This window comes from Amblyraja radiata, chromosome 7 (genome assembly GCF_010909765.2).
Source record: "Amblyraja radiata isolate CabotCenter1 chromosome 7, sAmbRad1.1.pri, whole genome shotgun sequence".
Classification (NCBI taxonomy): domain Eukaryota; kingdom Metazoa; phylum Chordata; class Chondrichthyes; order Rajiformes; family Rajidae; genus Amblyraja; species Amblyraja radiata.
The window spans coordinates 34331010-34351363 of NC_045962.1; the positions used below are offsets into that span (position 1 = coordinate 34331010).

Sequence of the window (20354 nt, forward strand, 5' to 3'; positions counted from 1 at the left end):
TTTTTTCCATGGCGACCTTTTTTTACTCACAGGCATTTTTCAACATGTTGAAAAATACGCCGCGACGTAGCTGAGGCCTCGAGTACACGGGGACTACTCTTGAGCATGAAGGAGAGTTACAAAGACCTTCTAGGACCTTGTGCCGACCATGCTGCGAGTATGAGTCGAGGACAAACTCGCCAGAACTCGCGGATTAGGTCGCCCAAGTGGGACAGCCCCTTTAGGTTATGTTGAGAGATACAGCATGGAAACAAGCTCTTCGGCCCACCGAGTCCACGCTGATCATCGATCACCCGTTCACACAAGCTCTTTGTTATCCTACTTTTTCATGCACTCCATACACATTAGGGGCAATTTAGAGAGGCCGATTAACCAACAAACTTGCACGTTTTTGGATGCGGGAGAAAGCCGGTGCACCCGGAGGAAACCCACATTATTACAGGGAGAACGTGCAAACTCCACCCAGACAACGCCAGAGATCAGGATCAAACCCGAATCTCTGGTGCTGAGGCAACAGCTCTACCAGCTATGTTGCTCCATCTAGACAACTGCAAGGCTTGTATTTTGAAAACCATCCCTTTAGAGCAAAATTAAATGTAACTTCACTACTGAAAAATGACGGGGGAAAACGGATTATAGATCAGCTTAATTGACAAGCAGCTACTAGAATTAGTAATTAACATTGCAGAATGATTGAATAGTTTCAATTTTCAGTTGGTAAGGTAATGCAGTGGATTCATTTAAGGAAGATCTGGACTGCCTGTGAATTTGAGGGATGGCTAATATCCGCTGCGATTCATGGACATCACCAGTTGCTGGGTGCCTTCTCTGGTGATGCTCTGCCAGGCCTGTATTGTAGCCATCTTTAGTTTATGCTTGTTTTGGGGGGCTAGTCCCCTTCAGTTTTCTCTTCAGCATATAAAAAGCATGCTCAATTGGGTTCAGATCGGGTGATTGACTTGGCCACTCAAGAAATTACAATTTTTTAGCTTTGAAAAACACCTTTGATGCTTAAGCAGTATGTTTGGGATCATTGTTTTGCTGTAGAATGAACCGCCAGCCAATGAGTTTTGAGGCATTTGTTTGAACTTGAGCAGATAGGATGTGTCTACACACTTCAGAATTCATAATGCTACTACCATCAGTTGTATCATCAATGAAGATAAGTGAGCCAGTACCTTCAGCAGCCATACATGCCGAGTCCATAACACCCCTATCACCGTGTTTCACAGATGTGGTGGTATGCTTTGGATCTTTAGTAGGTCCTTCTCTCCTCCATACTTTGCTCTTGCCATCACTCTGATATACAGTGCATTCAGAAAGTATTCAGGCCCCTTCACTTTTTCCACATTTTGTTACATTACAGCCTTATCTTAAAATGGATGAAATTATTTTTTTTTAAATCATCAATCTGCACACAATACTCCAGAACAAAAAAGCGAAAACAGGTGTTACGAAATTTTTGTAAAGTAATTAAAAAGAAATAACTGAAATATCACATTTACATAAGTATTCAGCCCCTTTACTCAGTACTTTGTTGAGGCACCTCTGGCAGCGATTACAGCCTCAAGTCTTCTTGGGTATGACGCTACAGGCTTGGCACACCTGTATTTGGGTAATTTCTCCCATTCTTCTCTGCAGATCCTCTCAAGCTCTGTCAGGTTGGATGGGGAGCTATTTTCACAGCTAAATGCACAGCTATTTTCAGGTCCCTTCAGAGATGTTCGATCGGGTTCAAATCCGGGCTCTGGCTGGGCCACTCAAGGACATTCACAGACTTGTCACGAAGCCACTCCTGCATTGTCGTGGCTGTGTGCTTATGGTTGTTGTCCTGTTGGATAGTGAACCTCTGCCCCAGTCTGAGGTCCAGAACGCTCTGGAGCAAGGATCCCTCGGTACTTTGCTCCGTTCATCTTTCCCTCGATCCTGACGAGTCTCCCAGTTCCTGCCGCTGAAAAACATCGCCACAGCATGATGTTGCCACCACCATGCTTCACCGTAGGTATGGTATTGGCTAGGTGATGGGTGGTGCCTGGTTTCCTACAGACGTGACACTTGGGATTCAGGCCAAAGAGTTCAAACTTGATTTCATCATACCAGAGAATCTTGTTTCTCATGTCTTTTGGTAAACTCCAAGCGGGTTGTCATGTGCCTTTTACTGGGGAGTGGCTTCCGTCTGACCACTCTACCATAAAGGCCTGATTGGTGGAGTGTTGCAGATATAGTTCTCCTTCTGGAAGGTTCTCCTATCTCCACAGAGGAACTCTGAAGCTCTGTCAGAGTGACCATCGGATTTTTGGTCACCTCCCTGACCAAAGCCGTTCTCCCCCGATTGCTCAGTTTGGTCGGGCGGCCAGTTATATGAAGTGTCCTGGTGGTTCCAAATTTCTTCCATTTAATAATGAGAACAATGTATAAACACAGCTGTCATTTCTACATGGTGAAACCAAAATGTATAAAAGTACCCTTTAATAAAATCTGACAATGTGCACTTTAACCACATGTGATGTTTTCTATTACAAATCTCAAATTGTGGAGTACAGAGGCAAATAAATAATAGGGTCTTTGTCCCAAACATTATGGAGGGCACTGTATTTCTCTTGATAGCCATGGCAGGACATTTTCTGGTGGTGTGTTTGTAGCGTAAATGGAAATGTTGTATTTACCCCCAAACACCTGTCCGACAGATCAGAAAATTTGTATAAATATGCATTATTACTTGGTAGATATCATCAATAGATTTCCAAAGGTCTCAGACATTAGTTTGTTTTGTTTTAGATTGAAGAAACTGGTTTCAGATATAATCAACAGTAAACTATATGGGCATCCCCTACATTATTCAGGAGGGGGTGTGTATTCCTAGAAAACAGGCTGTGTTGTGATTTTCTGCAACACAAAGCTGCCTCGTCTGAACACATGTCAAGAAACGAGAGTATGAAGTGTTTATACCCCTATCCCACCCACAAGATGGCGAGCACACATTTTATACCCCATCTCAATTCTGGATAATGAATTGAGAATTTTCATAATGCACTGGCCATAACACAGATGGAACCTGCAATCACGTTCAATCATAATGATCGTTGTGATTTTAAGTCTATTTTAATTCTATCCGAAACCTGATTTCCCATTGTCATGGCTAACTCTGTATCTCAAATCCACTATTCAGGTAGTCAGCAATTCTTTGGAGTCAAAACCTGTATAGAATGCTTGCCTCCATGTTATGGAGATGGTGTAAATGAGATTCCAAAACTGGAAAACCGTTAGAGAAGCCTCAAAGTTTAATATTTCACATTTATTCAAACAGTTATAAAGCTTAATTCAGTGTAGTACTTTAATTTTATGAAAACACTGCAATTAAGAAAAGTTTCCATCTATGATTTGCTAGAAGACAGTTTTGCCTTCTCTCAAGTAGTACACTTTATTTGATTAATCATTACCAAATACATAGTTCCAACATATAGTCACCTTAAGTAGGATAATGCTGCACTTTAAAATAATCAGATAGTTTTCTGCCAAGTATTCATCCAAACTTGCAGCAAATTGCCTTTGAATGTAGACATTTCCAACATTTTCCAACTGGTGGCTTTTGCATTTCCAATTCGAAGCTTGATATTTGAAGTTAAAAATTTTAATTAGCGAAAAGAAGGCAGTTGAGCACAATGTCAGCTGCCCACATTAACTCCTGGACAGTGACAGAATTACATTGACTTTTTCTCTTTCATTCATAATTACTACAAATAAAAAAGCTTTACTTGAAACACTCAAATTGTAAAGCTTTTCATCTCTAGTGTAGTCACAAAATTGAAAAACTTCACCCAAATTTTCAGCATCTATTTCATGGGACATTAGCAACTTCTAGCAAAAGTGAAAAGTGAATATAATGCTTTGCCTTTATATAAAGACTTGCACTGGGAAAGCCCATCACACAAGTCAAGTAGAACCTCTTGGTGTTGCATTTTCAAATCTATCTTGTTCATCTTCAGAATCGTCATCCGTAGCTGTGGAATAAATGAATTTTGGTTAATTTAGGTAGACAGACAAATGCAGAAACAATTTCTCGTGAACTTAAAGTATATTTCAGTGGCCATCTTAAACTGTTAATAGGGAATTTATTGTTTGGAAAATTGAGAAATTTTGAGGATGCTACCTGGACCTATGAAATAAGATCAAATACACAACTATTTTATATAGCATCAAAGATTAGCCAATGAGTTAAACGTACTTGAAACTTACCATGGACTTCGACAAAGTTGGTCCTGAAATTCTTACATTATTAAAACAAATTCTACCCATGGTTTGAAGCAGTATATTATGCCAATTATCTCAAATTTGGTTTCTGACCAGTCAGCCACTGGAAACAGCTTTTGTTAATTTCCTCTCAAAGCATGCATTGTGAATAAAAAATCTTTCAACTTTCTGCTCCAAGAATAATCTTAGATTTATCGTGCAACTGATTGATTTGATTGAAAAGATACAGTGAGGAAGGAGCTGCAGATGCTGGTTGAAACCGAAGACAGACACAAAATGCTGGAGTAACCCAGCGGGACAGGCAGCATCTCTGGAGAGAAGGAATGGGCGAAGTTTCGGGTCGAGATCCTTCTTTTGAAACGTCACCCATTCCTTCTCTCCAGAGATGCTGCCTGTCCCGCTGAATTACTCCAGCATTTTGTGCTTCTTAGATACAGTGAGGAAACAGGCTGTTCAGCCCATCTAGTCCACGCTGACCATCAATCAGCCATTCACACTAATTCTGTGTCATCCCACTTTCACATCCACTCTCTACACACTTGGAGCAATTTTAGAGGCCAATTAACCGACAAACCAGACATCGTTGGGATGTGGGAGGAAACCGGAACACCCGGAGGAAACAAACGCAGTAACAGGGAGAAGAGCAAATTCCACCCAGGCAACACCCTGGGTCAGGGTTGAACACTGGTCTCTGGCGCTGAGGCAGCAACTCTACCGCTGGCCACCCCCCTTACGTCACTGTGCCACCTCCTTTAATTACTTGCAATCTTGGAAATCTCCATCCCTCAAAAGCTTCATCACCATTATGAAATAAGTTGCCGTTAACTGGGAATGATATTCAAACAAAGAAAAAACTATTTCTTAAGGATCTCAACTACAGATGGCCCATTCTTAGTCACGCATGTGACCAAAAATATGAACAATTGTGGAATACATCTCTTGTAATTCTGAAAGCATTACAGGTCTATTGCTTTGTACTGTATATATGATTCATATTTTTTTCAAAGTTTATCAAATGAAATTTTAATGTTGCACTGACAATGTTCGTTTAGGGTCAGAGGTTAAATATGACTGGTCTTGTGTGTGACGTCACACGGAAGCATTTTTTCATAACTCATTAGTTTTATTTTACAAACGCTGTGAATTAAAAAAAGCTAGAATGTTCATATCTTTATATGCGTTATAGTTCTGTAAGTAGGAAAATAATAATGAATAAGATTAATCTCTTACAAGAAATGTTTAATGTTTATGTGATGACATCTGGTCACGTGTGTGACATTTTGGTTCACTTTCCAAAGAATGGTCCAGATACGCCATAGAAAGCAATTTATTGGGATGCATCGCAGCATGGTTTTGGAACAGCTCCTTCCAAGACCGCGAGAAATTGCAGAGTTGTGGACGTAGCCCAGGCCATTACACAAACTAACTTCTCTTCCAGTGACTCCATATATACTTCACGCTGCCTTAAGGCCACCAGCATAATCAAGGATGACTATCACTCCCTCTTCTCCCCTCTTCCATCAGGCAAAAGGTACAGGTGTGAAACACATGCCTCCCGATTCAGGGACAGTTTCTTCCCAGCTATTATCAGGCGACTGAATCATTTTTCCACCAACAAGAGAGCGGCAGTGAGCTACCATCTGCCTCATTGAAGACCATCAGACTATCTTACTAACTGGACTTTATCTGGTAATAAATGTTATTCCTTTCACTCTGTACCACTATGGACAACTTGATTGCAATCATGTATTGTCTTTCCACTGACTGGATGTCCGCAACAAAAAGGTTTGTCACTGTACCTCAGTATATGTGACAATAAACTAAACTAAATCATGGGTTTTGAAGGCTTAACAACATTTCCTATCGTTTTGAAAAAGATACAAATACATGCATTTCCTGGTCTCTGTTCCCAGTTACTTAAATTATACTGTTTCTTTTACCCCTCTGTGAGCAGGCCACCATATTTACTTCCAACACCTGCGATCCAGGTAATGCTGACTCCTAGTCTTTGATCAGCAATGGCCATCAGTCCCTGGCTGGCCCAGATTTAGCCCCGAGAGTACTGTTAAAAATCCATAGCCCAGTTAAAATTGTTATAGGAAAATTTGAGGTAATCTAGGTAAAGTCAAAATTGGTTTGCGAAAAATAAATCATTGGAGTACTTTGAAGAAATAACATGTGATGTGGGGAAATAGAAACAGGTATTGAACAGGTATTACACAATGGTGGCATTGAAGAGGCTTATAGACAGGCACATGGACATGCAGTTTAGTTTAGTTTGTCATGTTTACCGAGGTACAGTAAAAAGCTTTTTGTTGCGTGCTATCCAGACAGCGGAAAGACTACACATGATTACACTCAAGCCATCCACAGTGTAGATACAGGATAAAAGGAATAACATTTAACGCAAGATAAAGTCTAGTAAAGTCCGATTAAAGATAGTCCAAGGGTCTCCAATGAGTTAGGTGGTAACTCAGGAAAACACGGCAACAATAAAAAAACACCAGGTTTCAAAGTAACCCTTTCCTCTCTCTCTCTCTCAACTGGATTATCATAATACCAATTCTTGTGTTGGAATTTGAGCTTGCTGTTGTAGTGCAAGTAATGGTTTCAAAATAAAAAGCTACCCAAAAAAATGAGCATGTAAAAAGACCCTTGCTATGACAATTCTGTTTGAAAATTGCATCAAAGTGGATGATTTTTTTTTGTATGGTGAAAACAATATAGGTGAGGCAAATAAAGTTCAGCTTTAACTTGACGATGCATCTCTTTGGTAGGATGAAGTATTCATCTCACATTCTGCTCTTGACTTTGCAATGTTAAACTGATCTTTAGAAGCCAGTAAGCTGAATATCCTCATCTCTTCATATCAGAATATCTAATTTGTAGGAACTAACAATGGTTCCATATCAAAATGACATGATACAATTGCACTGTAATTTTAAATAACACCCAAAAAAGGTTACTTAATACATCTTGATTCGAAACTCCATACACCTGCTCCTGTAAACACCATTTTTCTATATACAATCCTTTTACTGTTTTGAGAAGCTTGCAAATAGTTACCAGGTTTATCATTTGCCATAATTGTACACAATTATATATTAACATCCCTATGACACAACTTCAACACTGAAGGTAGTTTGAAATTAGTCACATCTCCCCCAGTTTCACAATTCCTTAGTCATTATGCATACAATATCCATTGCTTTTTCCACTTCTGGCTTTCAGGCATGTTGCAATGGACAACATTTATCTGGTTTGCTATCACATCTAACTTACCAGTAAATATCCCTATTAGAATCAATTAAACAACTTACTGGCCTACATTATTCACAGAAAGCATACACTTCCAAGAATGATCCACATTTGGATTTTATAGCTGGGAGAAAATAAGATTCATAAGTTCGTAAGTCATAGGAGCAGAATTACGCCATTCGACTCATCGAGTCTACTTGGTCATTTAATCATGGCTTATCAATGTTTTTGTGCCAGGACTCGAGCTACAGGGGGAGGTTGAGCAGGCTAGAACTTTATTCCTTAGAGGAATAGATAGGACAAATGCAGTCTTTTACCCAGAGTTGGAGAATCAAGAACCAGAGGATATAGGTTGTGAGGGATGTGGTGGGTGAAGTTTTAAAAAGAACATATGGGGCAACTTTTTTTTTTTTACACAAAGGGGGGGGGGGGGGGGGGGTGGCATATGGATGAGCAGCCAAAGGAGGTCTTCGAGGCAGAACTACCACAACGTTTAAAAGATATTTGGACAGGTACATGAATAGGAAAGGTTTTGGAGGATATGGACCAAATGAAGACAGATGGGACAGAAGTGATAGGTGGATATAGATAAGGGGGAGGGAGGGTTGATGGGCAGATGGTTGGATAAGCATCAAGATATTACTTGGTAACTAATAGTCCACTAGTTGATTTTAAGAACAATGAATATGGAGCATGAAGTTGCAGCCACTAAAGGCATATTTAAAAGGATGAGAGGCTGGTGCAAATATATGATGCAGAAGATGTGAAAGATCATGCAATGTGTGGTGTGGCACTGATAATCTTCAGGTTAGATTGGATTGGTATAAATATAAATTGTCCCGAGTGAGTGTGTGTAGGATAGCATTAATGCGCGGTGATCGCTGGTCGGTACGGACTCAGTGAGGACCCATTTCTGCATTATATATCGAAATTAAACTAAATAAAGACCAGAGATAAAAAGACAAAAAGTATGAAATAAGGATAGAAGTGGTGCAAATTGTGAAACTGGAGGAAGGAATATAGGTGAAAAGAGCGAGGGAAGTGGAGAAATGGGTGTGAGTCCAGACGGATCACACGGAAGAGAAGAAAAACACAAAATGCAGCATGTTCAATCTATTATTATAGTCACAGAGTCAAACGGCGTGGTAACAGGTCCTGTTTTGGAGGATATGGGCCAAATGAAGACAGATGGGACAGAAGTGATAGGTGGATATAGATAAGGGGGAGGGAGGGTTGATGAGCAGATGGTTGGATAAGCATCAAGATATTACTTGGTAACTAATGTCCACTAGTTGATTTTAAGAGCAGTGAGTATGGAGCCTGAAGTTGCAGCCACTAAAGGCATCATTAAAACAGGGTGAGAGAGGCTGGTGCAAATAAATTATGCACAAGATGTGAAAAATGATGCACTGTGCGGCGTGGCACTGATAATCTTTTAATGTGGGGGAAGAAAATGGGGATGGTGCTAGTGGACATTAGTTACCAAGTGATATCTTGATGCTTTAAATAGCTGAAGAATATATTGGAATTAAAAATGGTTGAAGAAACAAAATGGATTTAGGATATAATTAGTTCAAAGTCAAGTACGATAGATGGGAATGGGAAAGATGTGAATGACACTTAGTAACTTTCATAAACTACATCCTTACTGCTCGTGTTAAAACTATTCTTGAGGCACAACCAACTTAAACAACACCGGAGGTTCTGGTACCCTGCAATATCACATGATAATGTGACGGTGTTTCTGTGGTCTCTGGTAATATTGTAACGTGTTCTTTTGAAAGTGACATTCAATAGCGCATTCAGTATACAGGGAACCATCAAAAAGATGGGAGATTTAATGAACAGTTTATGAAGAATTATTTTTTTGGCACAGAACAAGCTTAAAATGCTATCAGATGTAGCTCTGTTATGTGTTCAGTTGAACAGATGCTCTTCATCTAAGATGTGTTTACAAGCATTTAGTCTGAAATTTGTTTTGAATTCCAACGTGAAGTTTTAATAGCTCATAATTATCAGAGTACACTCTAATAAAGGGCAACAAAAAGCACTGGATAGGCCAAGTTAGGGCCCTTATTGGTATCCGAGAAACCTACTTTCAAGATCTTGTATGTGCTGTTGAAGAGTTCTTGCCAAGTGGATGAACTGAAAGTAAAAAGTGGACAATGTCAAAACCACAAACCAATGTTTCCCCTACATACCAATGGAGGGAAAATTCCAAAGCACAATACAATCCAGTTGGTAGGTAATCTTCGACTGTTCTGCTGTGCCTAATTAAAAAGTTCAACAAGCATACACCAAATAAGGGCTGGTTATCCCATGCAGTAACTGTTTTACTTCAGTCTTTGAACTAGTGCAATTAATTGCACAGTAATGAAAATGTAATTGTTGTACAACAAAGCTGTCAAATAAACACATTTATGAACCCCTCTATAAAAAGGCTGGTTGCTCTCTCAGCATTCCAGATGGTTATGCAGGTTTAGTGATCCACGATGAGAATACGCTGAAATTCCCTGATTACACGTCTAATTGCAAAATAATAGCAACATTGTTTACATGCATGATGTGGCAAGCTTAACACCAAGTTTAAAAACAAATGCATTGCTGCTTCATTCAGATATGTTGATAATCAGCCATTGCTCATGCTTACCCGAAGTCGGGATCTTGTCTCACTTGTATCACCCATTAAGTCGGAAAACCTCTGCTCGCAGAGATGAAGTAAAAGAACAAGGTAAAGACCAGAACTGATGTCGTGCTGTGCCTAAAATAGTTTTTTTTTTAATGAAAGCAAATAGTCATTAAAACTTGAGTTTGCAGCAAAGTCTTGGAATCATAGAGCATAGTAACAGACCTTTCAGTCCAACTTGCCCATCTAACCAAGATGCCCCATCTACACTAGTCCTACCTGCCTGCATTTGGTCCATATCCCTCTGAACCTTTCCTATCCATGTACCTGCCCAAATGTCCTTTAAATGTTGTTATAGTGGCCGTTATAGTATAGTATTTACTTTATTTTACTTTAGAGGTACAGCATAGAAGCAGGCCCTTTGGCACACTGAGTCCACACCAACCAGCGATCACTTTGTTACACGAACACTAAGACTAGGGACCTTTGACAATTTTTAACCAAAGCCAATTAACCTATAACCCTGTACATCTTTGGAGTGTGGGAGGAAACTGGAGAGCCCCGAGACAACCCACACGATCACAGGGAGAACTGTGCAAATCCATAGTCGGTACCCGTATTCGGGATCAAACCGGGTCTCTGGCTCTGTAAGGCAGCAATTCTAGCCACTGTGTAGTCGTGGAGGGAAATGGCAGACATCGTTTAGGAAGGGATCCTTCTTCAGACTGATCAGTTGACCCGAATCACTGCTTCTACATTCTCTTCACAGATGCTGCCTGACCCACTGGATTCCTCCAGCACCGTTCGGCTTAGCATCCCATTTTCTAATGTAAATGTTTGGTCAAATATAATATAACTGAATAATTATCCAAAGTCCAAGATGAAAACAGCAGACACAAAATGCTGGAGTAACTCAGCGGGTCAGGCAGCATCTTTGGAGAAAAGGAATAGATGTTCCTTTTCTCCAGAGATGCTGCCTGACCCGCTGAGTTACTCCAGCATTTTGTATCTATCTTTGGTATAAATTAGCACCTGCAGTTCCTTCCTACACATGAACACAGAACACACTGTAATAGAGCTTTGTGCAGGACAAACACATTTGGTTCCCCCAATTGCTTGACAACAGAAACCCTTATAAAAGTGTTTTAAACATTTGTTTAAAAACCCCTAGTGAAAAAAGTGCAACAGCCAGTCTCATGGTTTCATTGAAAAAATTAAACAATTTAATGCCTCAGGCAGTGTAATATTTGCACAATATTGTAGAAGTGAGAAACAAGCTCACACACCTGTTCATGCGTTCTATACAATTCATGGATATCAAAATCTTCCAAGTCCAGCTGTAACTTTTCCTTGCACAATTCACAAGTGATGACAGCAGTCAAATCAGCACCTGCATTAAATTCAGTAGTGAATATCCATTAGTGTGTTTGATTACCTCACATCTTTCCAATTCATTTGTCAAACTTTTCTTTTTAAACGAGATGTGCGGACAATTGGTGCTTAGTAGTTAAGTTTACAGTGGAGACGAGACAAAATAAATTTGACTTTGACATGCTGGAATCTTGAGCAAAACAAGACTGATGAAGAAACTCAACAGATCAGCCAGCATCTGTGGAGGGATATGGAAAAACAGCGTTTTGGGTCGGGAACCTTCCTTATGGAGCAGATCAGGTCGTGTAGGAAAGGGAAAGCCAAGAAACTGTGCACCTGTCTTCATCATGATGGTGGTGGTTCAGTGTCAAGCTCCTCAGTGTCAACCACAATTCCAATGTACCATGCCCAGGACATTTAAAAAAAAGCCCACCAACCTCTCTACTGCCTCAGAGCTTTCAGATTCGGCATGTCACCAACTTCTCCACTGGACGTCTACAGGTGCATGGTAGAGAGCATACTGACTGGTTGCATCATGCCCTGGGTTGGTAAATTGGACACCCAGGAACAAAGAAGGTTACAGAGAATTGTAGAAATTGCCCTGTCCATTATGGGTAATGATCTACTCACCACTGAAATGAATCTATAGGAAACACTGCTTCAAGACGGCCACTAATATCAAGGACCCACAACACCCTGGCCATGGGTCCCACACCACTCTGGCCATGTTCTCATCTCACTGCTGCCATCGGGAAGATAGTACAGGACTTTAGACAGACAGCGAGGAAATAAGCACTTCAGCACACCAACTCCGTAATGACCAGTGATTACCCCATGCACTAGTGCTGTCCTACACACAATTTACAGGGGACAATTTACCATTTTTCACGAAGCAAATTAACCTACAAACCTATACATCTTTGGAGTGTGGGGGGGGGGGGAAACTGAGCACCTGGGGAAAACCCACACAGTCACAGGGAGAAAGTACAAACTCTGTACAGACATCACCTGAGATCGAACCTGGGTCTCTGGCGTTGTGAGGCAGCAACTCTACCACTGCAGCACTATGCCGCCCTGCCAGAGAATTGTAACCTCCAGGTTCAAGAACAGCTTCTTCCCTTTTTAAGATTTTGTTTTCGATTCCGAGGGAGGAGGTATAATTTCCAGCTAATCTTTGAAAGATTGAGAACTTGTACAATAGTAAAATTTAAAAAATATGTATTTAAATGATATTAAACCTGAGATGGCACAACCGCTTGGTATTTAGGATTCTGAAATCTCGTGTTAATGGAACAAAATCAAAGTTTTAGAACAAAGAAATCCACAGGTCAGTAACACATTGAAATCAGTCCAAATTAGTAATGAACACAACTCAAGCAGCGACCCACTCAATGCAACAAGCAAAAGTAAAAGCAAACATCCTTTAAGCTATCATAAACACTTAAGATACCCACATTACCTGAATTTATTTTGGATTGCAACCATTTTTTGATGCATTCCTGATGGACGTACTGCAAGCTGCCAGTGCAATTGCATGGTTTGATTAAAGGATTTGTTGTGGTATATCCAACTCCTATTTGGCAAATCCGACAAATATCATCTCCTTCGTCATCAGAATCTTCTAAAAGTAAACTAAAAAGAAGACACCTTAAATTTCATCCTATTTTATATCCATAATAAAAGACGAGCTTCAGCAAACAGTATAATTGTATTTTTACAATACTGGAGATTTTGAGGAACGAGATTAATATTCAGGTTTTTTCACCAGTACACTGTTCTTAACAAAAATCTACCGATCATGTGGAAACCTTACAAATAACAGATACAAATTAGATAACTTCAAGATCGAAAGTCAAAAACTTTTTTCAAAACAGACAAATTTTCATCATTTTACCACCATTTTGGACATCAAAAATGTGACATAAAAACTCTGCCACATTTACTCATGAATATTTAATTCATAAATAAACTTCATATGGCCCCTCATACATATACGTTTTGACAATGATCTAGGGCAGTGATTCAGAACCTGGGGCCATGGCAAATCTCAGGGGGGGCCGCAGAAAAATTTGGGGATTTAGGGGTTCAATGAAAGGGGCCACCTTTTTTCTGCTAATAATGTCAGGGGGGGGGCCACAGAAAAATTAAAGAGCCCAATGGGGCCGTGAGCTAAAAAAAGGTTGGGAACCACTGATCTAGGGAAATATTTTCATCAATACCAGGAGACAAATAAAGTAACATAGAGATAGTACAGTACAGGAAAGATCCCGTAACGGTCGTTGTGCTTGGTTTCCATTGTCACAATGACCGTTATCGGGGTCACTACCTCCGTAAGTTAAACCACGGAGGCTCCAAACCTCTACTGCTTTTCACAAACCCCAACGATGTATCCTATGGTAGTAGTGATTTTTGGGTGAGTTAATTATTTCTCTTATATTCACATTTAATATATTTAAAACATCGTGGAATCAAAAACGCAACGACCGATTATGATATATTTTCTGACTTTTTAAAGTCAGTAAAAAACATTTTGGGGCTTAAATTGGTCATCAAAACTAAGAAACTGAGCCAATCTTCAATTTGGCAACGCACGGTCTCTTGTTTATCTTTCGTACGGACCAAGTCGCTAACTTGATTCTTTTGTCCCTAGCAGCATGGTGTGCTGACAACAACCTGGCCCTTAACTCCAAGAAGACCATGGAGCTCATTGTAGACTTCAGGAAGTCTAGGGGCGGCACGCACACCCCCATCCACATTAACGGGACGGAGGTGGAATGTGTTTCCAGCTTCAGGTTCCTGGGAGTCAACATCTCCGATGACCTCTCTTGGACCCACAATACCTCAACTCTGGTCAAGGCTCACCAGCGTCTCTTCTTCCTGAGGAGACTAAAGAAGGTCCATCTGTCTCCTCAGATTCTGGTGAACTTCTACCGCTGCACCATCGAGAGCATCCTTACCAACTGTATCACAGTATGGTATGGCAACTGCTCCGTCTCCGACCAGAAAGCACTTCAGAGGGTGGTGAAAATTGCCCAACGCATCACCGGTTCCTCACTCCCCTCCATTGAGTCTGTCCAAAGCAAGCGTTGTCTGCGAAGGGTGCTCAGCATCGCCAAGGACCGCTCTAACCCCAACCACAGACTGTTTACCCTCCTACTATCCGGGAGGCGCTACAGGTCTCTCCGTTGCCGGACCAGCAGGTCCAGGAACAGCTTCTTCCCTGTGGCTGTTACACTACTCAACACTGTACCTCGGTGATTACCAATCACCCCCCCCCTCGGACACTCCTCCCACCAGGAAAAAGTACTATGACTGTTTGCATGTAAATTTATTGCTCATATTTATGTCACTCTTCTAGGGAGATGCTAACTGCATTTCGTTGTCTCTGTACTGTACACTGCACAATTACAATAAAGTTGAAACTGAATCTGAATCTTGTGTCAACTTCCGAAAGCTCCACAACGACCGTTACAGAGACATTTAACTTATTTAAAAAATCATCCCAAATCAAACCTTCCCACGAATCACATCGGCCATCGATATAGCTCAAATCCTTAAGGTAATGTACTGTTTTTTCTATCTATGGATATAATTTGGCTTTCTCTAATAATGCAACATTCGTTTTCTGGGACACCAAACCTTTGCTGGTCCACCACAACATAAGTTTGTGTGTATGATCGTGTAATGCACGTTGCGGTGTCCACTCAGATGGATGCAATATTCTATTACATGATCAGGTGAATCGAGTGGAAACGGCATTTGCAATTTTATTGTTCCACTAGAACAAGTGCAGACCTGTTGGGTCTGCTCACTCAACGCGTGTGGGTGGGGGGGTGGAAGGGATAACTTTATGGCTTTGCAATTTTGGTCCTTCTCTTGCTGAGAACAAATTTCAGAACTATGTTCATTTCTATGGTTTCTATGGACTCTAAGGTTTCTGAGCTGTCAGGAATGTGAAGTTGGAGAATGACCTTGAATAACGTTAGAAGCTGGTCTGTAAGTGGGATTGAATTCCTTTATCAGTGTTGAGAGTTGGCCGTATTACTTTCAAATCATATTTGGTCCGCGATGGGAAGTGTGTGGGGGGGAGGGAGGGAGGGGTGGTGAGGAGGGAGCATGGTGCTGTGAGAGGGAGGGACGGTGAGGAGGGAGCACCGCGCTGTGGGAGGGAGGGACGGTGAGGAGGGAGCACGGCGCTGTGGAAGGGAGTGCGGGCGAGCGTGGACCTGAACGAGGTTGCGAACGGGTGTGGACCCGATCGAGTGGGTGGGCAGGCGTGGACCCGAGCAAGGGCAGGGCGGGCGTGGACCCGAGCGAGGTCGCGGGCCGGCGTGGACCCGAGCGAGGCCGCGGGCAGGCGTGGACCCGAGCGAGACCGCGGGCAGGCATGGACCCGAGCGAGGCCGCGGGCAGGCGTGGACCCGAGCGAGGCCGCGGGCAGGCGTGGACTCGAATGAGGCCACAGGCGTGCGTGGACCCGAGTACCCGAGCGAGGCCGCGGGCGGGCGTGGACCCGAGAGAGGCGGCGGGCTGTGGGACTTCAGTGTGACTTGGCATACACGCACACACATACATACATACAAGATGAGACTTTTAATAACTACTAGACCAACTGGGTCTAGTATGGAGGCAATCAATCATCCCCACACTGGGAGGGGGCAGGGAGCTGGGTGCCAAGGTGGGGCGGGGGTCAAGAGTGTTTTATTGTCATATATCCCAGATAGGATTAGCTGCTTTTTTGAGCTGGTGTCCAGAGGCCCCAGGCCCACAGCTAGCACGGAGAAGAAGCGGCAACCCCAGCTCAACTCCCGCCGGGCCAACTGGCAGGCCCGGACCCCACCACTGCCGCGAGGCCCCACCGTCGCGATGCCTCACTGCCACCGCAGCCACATCGTCGCAAGGCCTCACCGTTGCGGTCTCGATGTCTTCTTCACTGGCGCAGTCTTGATAACTCCTTCATGGCCGCCTAAAACACCAAGCCAGGGCGTCGCTGGTGGAAGCCCGGGTCAGAAAAGGCAGAATGCTAATTTAAATGCGGCCCTCCCCCTGGCGTTACTTGAAGCTCATGGAATATTCTGTGTTTGAAACGGGCGCCGACCCGTGCCAACGTGGCCGCCCACCTCATTGTGATGTCATCAGTCGAAGCTTAAAAGGCAGTTTTGTCTTTTTTTAAAACATTAATCACCAATGTCATGAAATATAGCATCAAATCTGAAGTGAAGCTGATCACTGCTGAGGAGAAAAATGTGAGTCAGAATGTTAAAAAATTATCGTTACTGCAAAGCGTTTTGGCGAAAATATAAAGACACACGTATACTCACACACTCACACATAGAAGATGAGGGTTTTAAAGTCAGAGATATAGATGTGGTATTCATAAACATAGAAAGGAATAACAAATACGTGCACATACTGTACCAACCGTTAGGCAAAATGTATTTGTGTATTCTGATGTCATTTTCGGAACTTGCCATCAATATGTTATCTTTTCTTATATTTTTTGTTGATACTATGTTAGTCATGAACCCTATAAAGCGCTTGTCAACTTTTATGAAGGAATTTGAAATTTGACCCCCTTTGTCACATTGTTGTGTGCCAGTATTGTAAAAATGCACATATTCAATCAAATATCAGATACAAATTTCCACTCTGCTCTTTCCCAATTCACACAATATTCCTCTGTCCACGTAATACTGGAGTACAGACAAGATAACCATAAAATAACAGGTCATAAAAATGATAAAAATGAGGGCGGCGCAATGGTGCAGAGGTAGCCTTACAGCGCCATAGACCCAGGTTCGATCCTGACTATGCGTGATGTCTGTACAGAGTTTGTACGTTCTCCAGTCTGGGTTTTCTCCGGGTGCTCAGGTTTCCTCCCACATTGCAAAGACATGTAGGTTTGTAGGTTAATTGGCTTCTGTAAATTGTCCCTATGGCATAGGATAGAACTGTACAGGTGATCGAAGGTCGGAGCGGACTCGGTGGGCCAAAGGCTCTGTTTCCACATGTAAAACTAAATGTATAAAATGTAAAATTTTATACACTATTACATTTTTGGACATGTATTTATCAAACTGTGTCGGTGGCATCAATCACAGAAGTCCCCAGCTGCAGTGAAAGGTGTTTCACTGGTTCAACTGGTGCTACAAATTAGATAGCATATCAAGTAATTCTGACTAAAGTGAAAATAATTTGAGAAGGCTGAACTATTCGTCATTGCCTTCTGTGACACTTGCATTTTCTTTTAAAGTCCTGAGTGGGACCTCTTGAAGTCCCAGGACCAAACAAGACAGGATGTTTCACAAACTCTTCTCACTTCCCTCACCCACTATTGAGTTTTTGAAGGTAGACAAAATTGCTGGAGAAACTTTGTCTACCTTGGTGGTTCATACTCCAGCGGTATGAACATTGACTTCTCCAATTTCAGATAGTGCTTGCTTTCTCCGTCCTTCCCCTCCCCCGCTCTCCCACAGCCCACTGTCTCCGCCTCTTCCTTTCTTCTCCCCCCCCCCCCCACCACCACATCAGTCTGAAGAAGGGTCTCGACCCGAAACGTCACCTATTCCTTCGCTCCATAAATGCTGCCTCACTCGCTGAGTTTCTCCAGCAATTTTGTCTACCTTCGATTTTCCCAGCATCTGCAGTTCCTTTCTTAAACATTCTTAAACATTGAGTTTTTGAACTTGCTGGTTCTTTCAGTCAGTGTTGTAATGAACGGAAACGTCCCCTAGCTGAGCATCTAAAGCAACATTGACTGTGGTCGGTCCCTACAATACATTTCTTCTCCAGTGAAATTATCCACCACACTCTCTGAATATTCTGTTAAGCTGTAAAACATAAAGGCATTCTTAAAGTACGAAACATGTTAGTAGTCTGGGTGTTACTGCAAAGGAGATTTAGATTTGAGCAACAGAATATCTACCTGGGCAGTTAGTCGAAAATACAAAAGACTGGGAATGGAGTGAAAGCAAGATGATTCACCTGGATCAATCTGAAGGTCCTGACTCAAAACGTCACCTATCTATGTTCGCCACAGATGCTGTCTGACCCGCTGAATTACTCCAGCTGGATTTTTTTGTAAACTAGCATCTGCAGTTCTGTTTCTACATCTGCAGTTCTTTAGTCTTTCCTCCAGACTTTCCATCACCTTTGGAAACTTTTAATTGCTGTTTATCAACATGAGGACCAAAGTTGTGCCAATGAAAGGCAAAGAAGCCATTATGAGACTGAGAAACAAGAATAAAAATGTTAGAGACATCAGCCAAACTTTAGGCTTACCAAAATCAACTGTTTGGAACATCATTAAGAAGAAAGAGAGCACTGGTGAGCTTACTAATCGCAAAGGGACTGGCAGGCCAAGGAAGACACCCACAGCTGATGACAGAAGAATTCTCTCTATAATAAAAAATAATCCCCAAACACCTGTCCAACAGATCAGAAACACTTTTCAGGAGTCAGGTGTGGATTTGTCAATGACCACTGTCCGTAGAAGACTTCATGAACAGAAATGCGGAGGCTACACTGCAAGATGCAAACCACTGGTTAGCCACAAAAATAGGATGGCCAGGTTACAGTTTGCCAAGAAGTAGTTAAAAGAGCAACCACAGCTCTGGAAAAAAGTCTTGTGGACAGATGAGACGGAGATTAACTTATATCAGAGTGATGGCAAGAACAAAGTATGGAGGAGAGAAGGAACTGCCCAAGATCCAAAGCATACCACCTCATCTGTGAAACACGGTGGTAGGGGTATTACGGCCTGGGCGTGTAAGGATGCTGAAGGTACTGGCTCACTTATCTTCATTGATGATACAACTGCTGATGGTACAGGTGCACAACCTTTTATCCGAAAGCCTTGGGACCAGACACTTTTCGTAATTCAGAATTTGTCGGTCTTCGGAATGGAATTTTTTTAGCGTAGATTTTAATGGCTGACTCAGTGGTAGAGTGCTCGGCTCATATCCGCAAGGTCGCGAGTTTGCGCCTTGATCCCGGCAGTTACTCGGTCGCGAGTTTGAGTCTTCAATGTCGTTTTTTCTTGCAGAATAAATGTCTGTATGAAATGCAGTGTGTTGAATGAATTCCTGAATTTGTAAATGTGCCCGCAGCATTGAATCACCTCTCGCACTCATGTCACCCTAGCGGGGCTACATGCCCTTAGGCGGCCTAGCTCGGGGATTCTTGAATGCCCGAGCTAGGTCGCGAGTTTGCGCCTCGATCCTGGCAGTTGCTCGGTCGCGAGTTTGTGTCTTCAATGTAGTTTTTTCTTGCAGAATAAATGTTTGTATGAAATGCAGTGTAGGAGAGGTGTACTGACTGTGTGGGCAGAACTTTGGAAGTGATTGCCCACCAGTCTAAAACGCCGCTGTGTCTCCCTGTCCCTGGGATAGCAGGGGGCGATCAAACAGCACAATACCCCCCTCCCCCTCCAACTCCAGAGGAATCCGCTCCCCGATGGGCCGCTACGGCGACAAGTGGCATTTTGCCCACAGCCCGAGCTGCGCCCCCTCATCCGCCACCCCAAGAACAAGACGTACCTTACACACCATCAGCTTCTTCCCCTACGTGTTCCTCTGGAGTTGGAGCGGGGCTGGGCTGGAGTTGCTGCTGGCTGTGGGTCTCTGGGATCTCCGTGCTTGCAGTGGGCCTGGGGGTCGGTGTCCCGTTGGTCCTGACGTCTCCGGCCACCCCCCTGGACTGGAGCTGAGACTGGAAACTGTACTGCCCTTGCCCCCTCCCTCTGCAACTGCAAACAACCCCACTCTCCTGCAAGGGCGGTACAGTTCCCGGAGGATGGCAGGTGGCCGGAGACGTCAGGACCAACAGCAACCCGCTCCCCGATGGGCCC

The 20354-nt window shown here is 42.7% G+C and overlaps 1 protein-coding gene across 3 annotated transcripts in view; it reads right to left on the reverse strand.

Moving 5' to 3' along the window:
• Positions 1-3258: 3258 nt before the first annotated feature.
• Positions 3259-20354, reverse strand: part of marchf7 (membrane associated ring-CH-type finger 7) — a 41847-nt gene continuing 24751 nt past the window's right edge. For 2 of the 3 annotated variants that reach the window (XM_033024127.1, XM_033024128.1), the window contains 4 exons: positions 12966-13138; positions 11422-11525; positions 10160-10270; positions 3259-4001 (listed from right to left, as the gene is read on the reverse strand). In XM_033024127.1, coding sequence (XP_032880018.1) covers positions 3849-4001; positions 10160-10270; positions 11422-11525; positions 12966-13138 — 541 coding nt within the window. In that variant the 3' untranslated portion in view covers positions 3259-3848. Of the gene's footprint in view, positions 4002-9605; positions 9655-10159; positions 10271-11421; positions 11526-12965; positions 13139-20354 lie in introns of all 3 variants that reach the window. The other variant, XM_033024129.1, reaches the window with a different exon arrangement.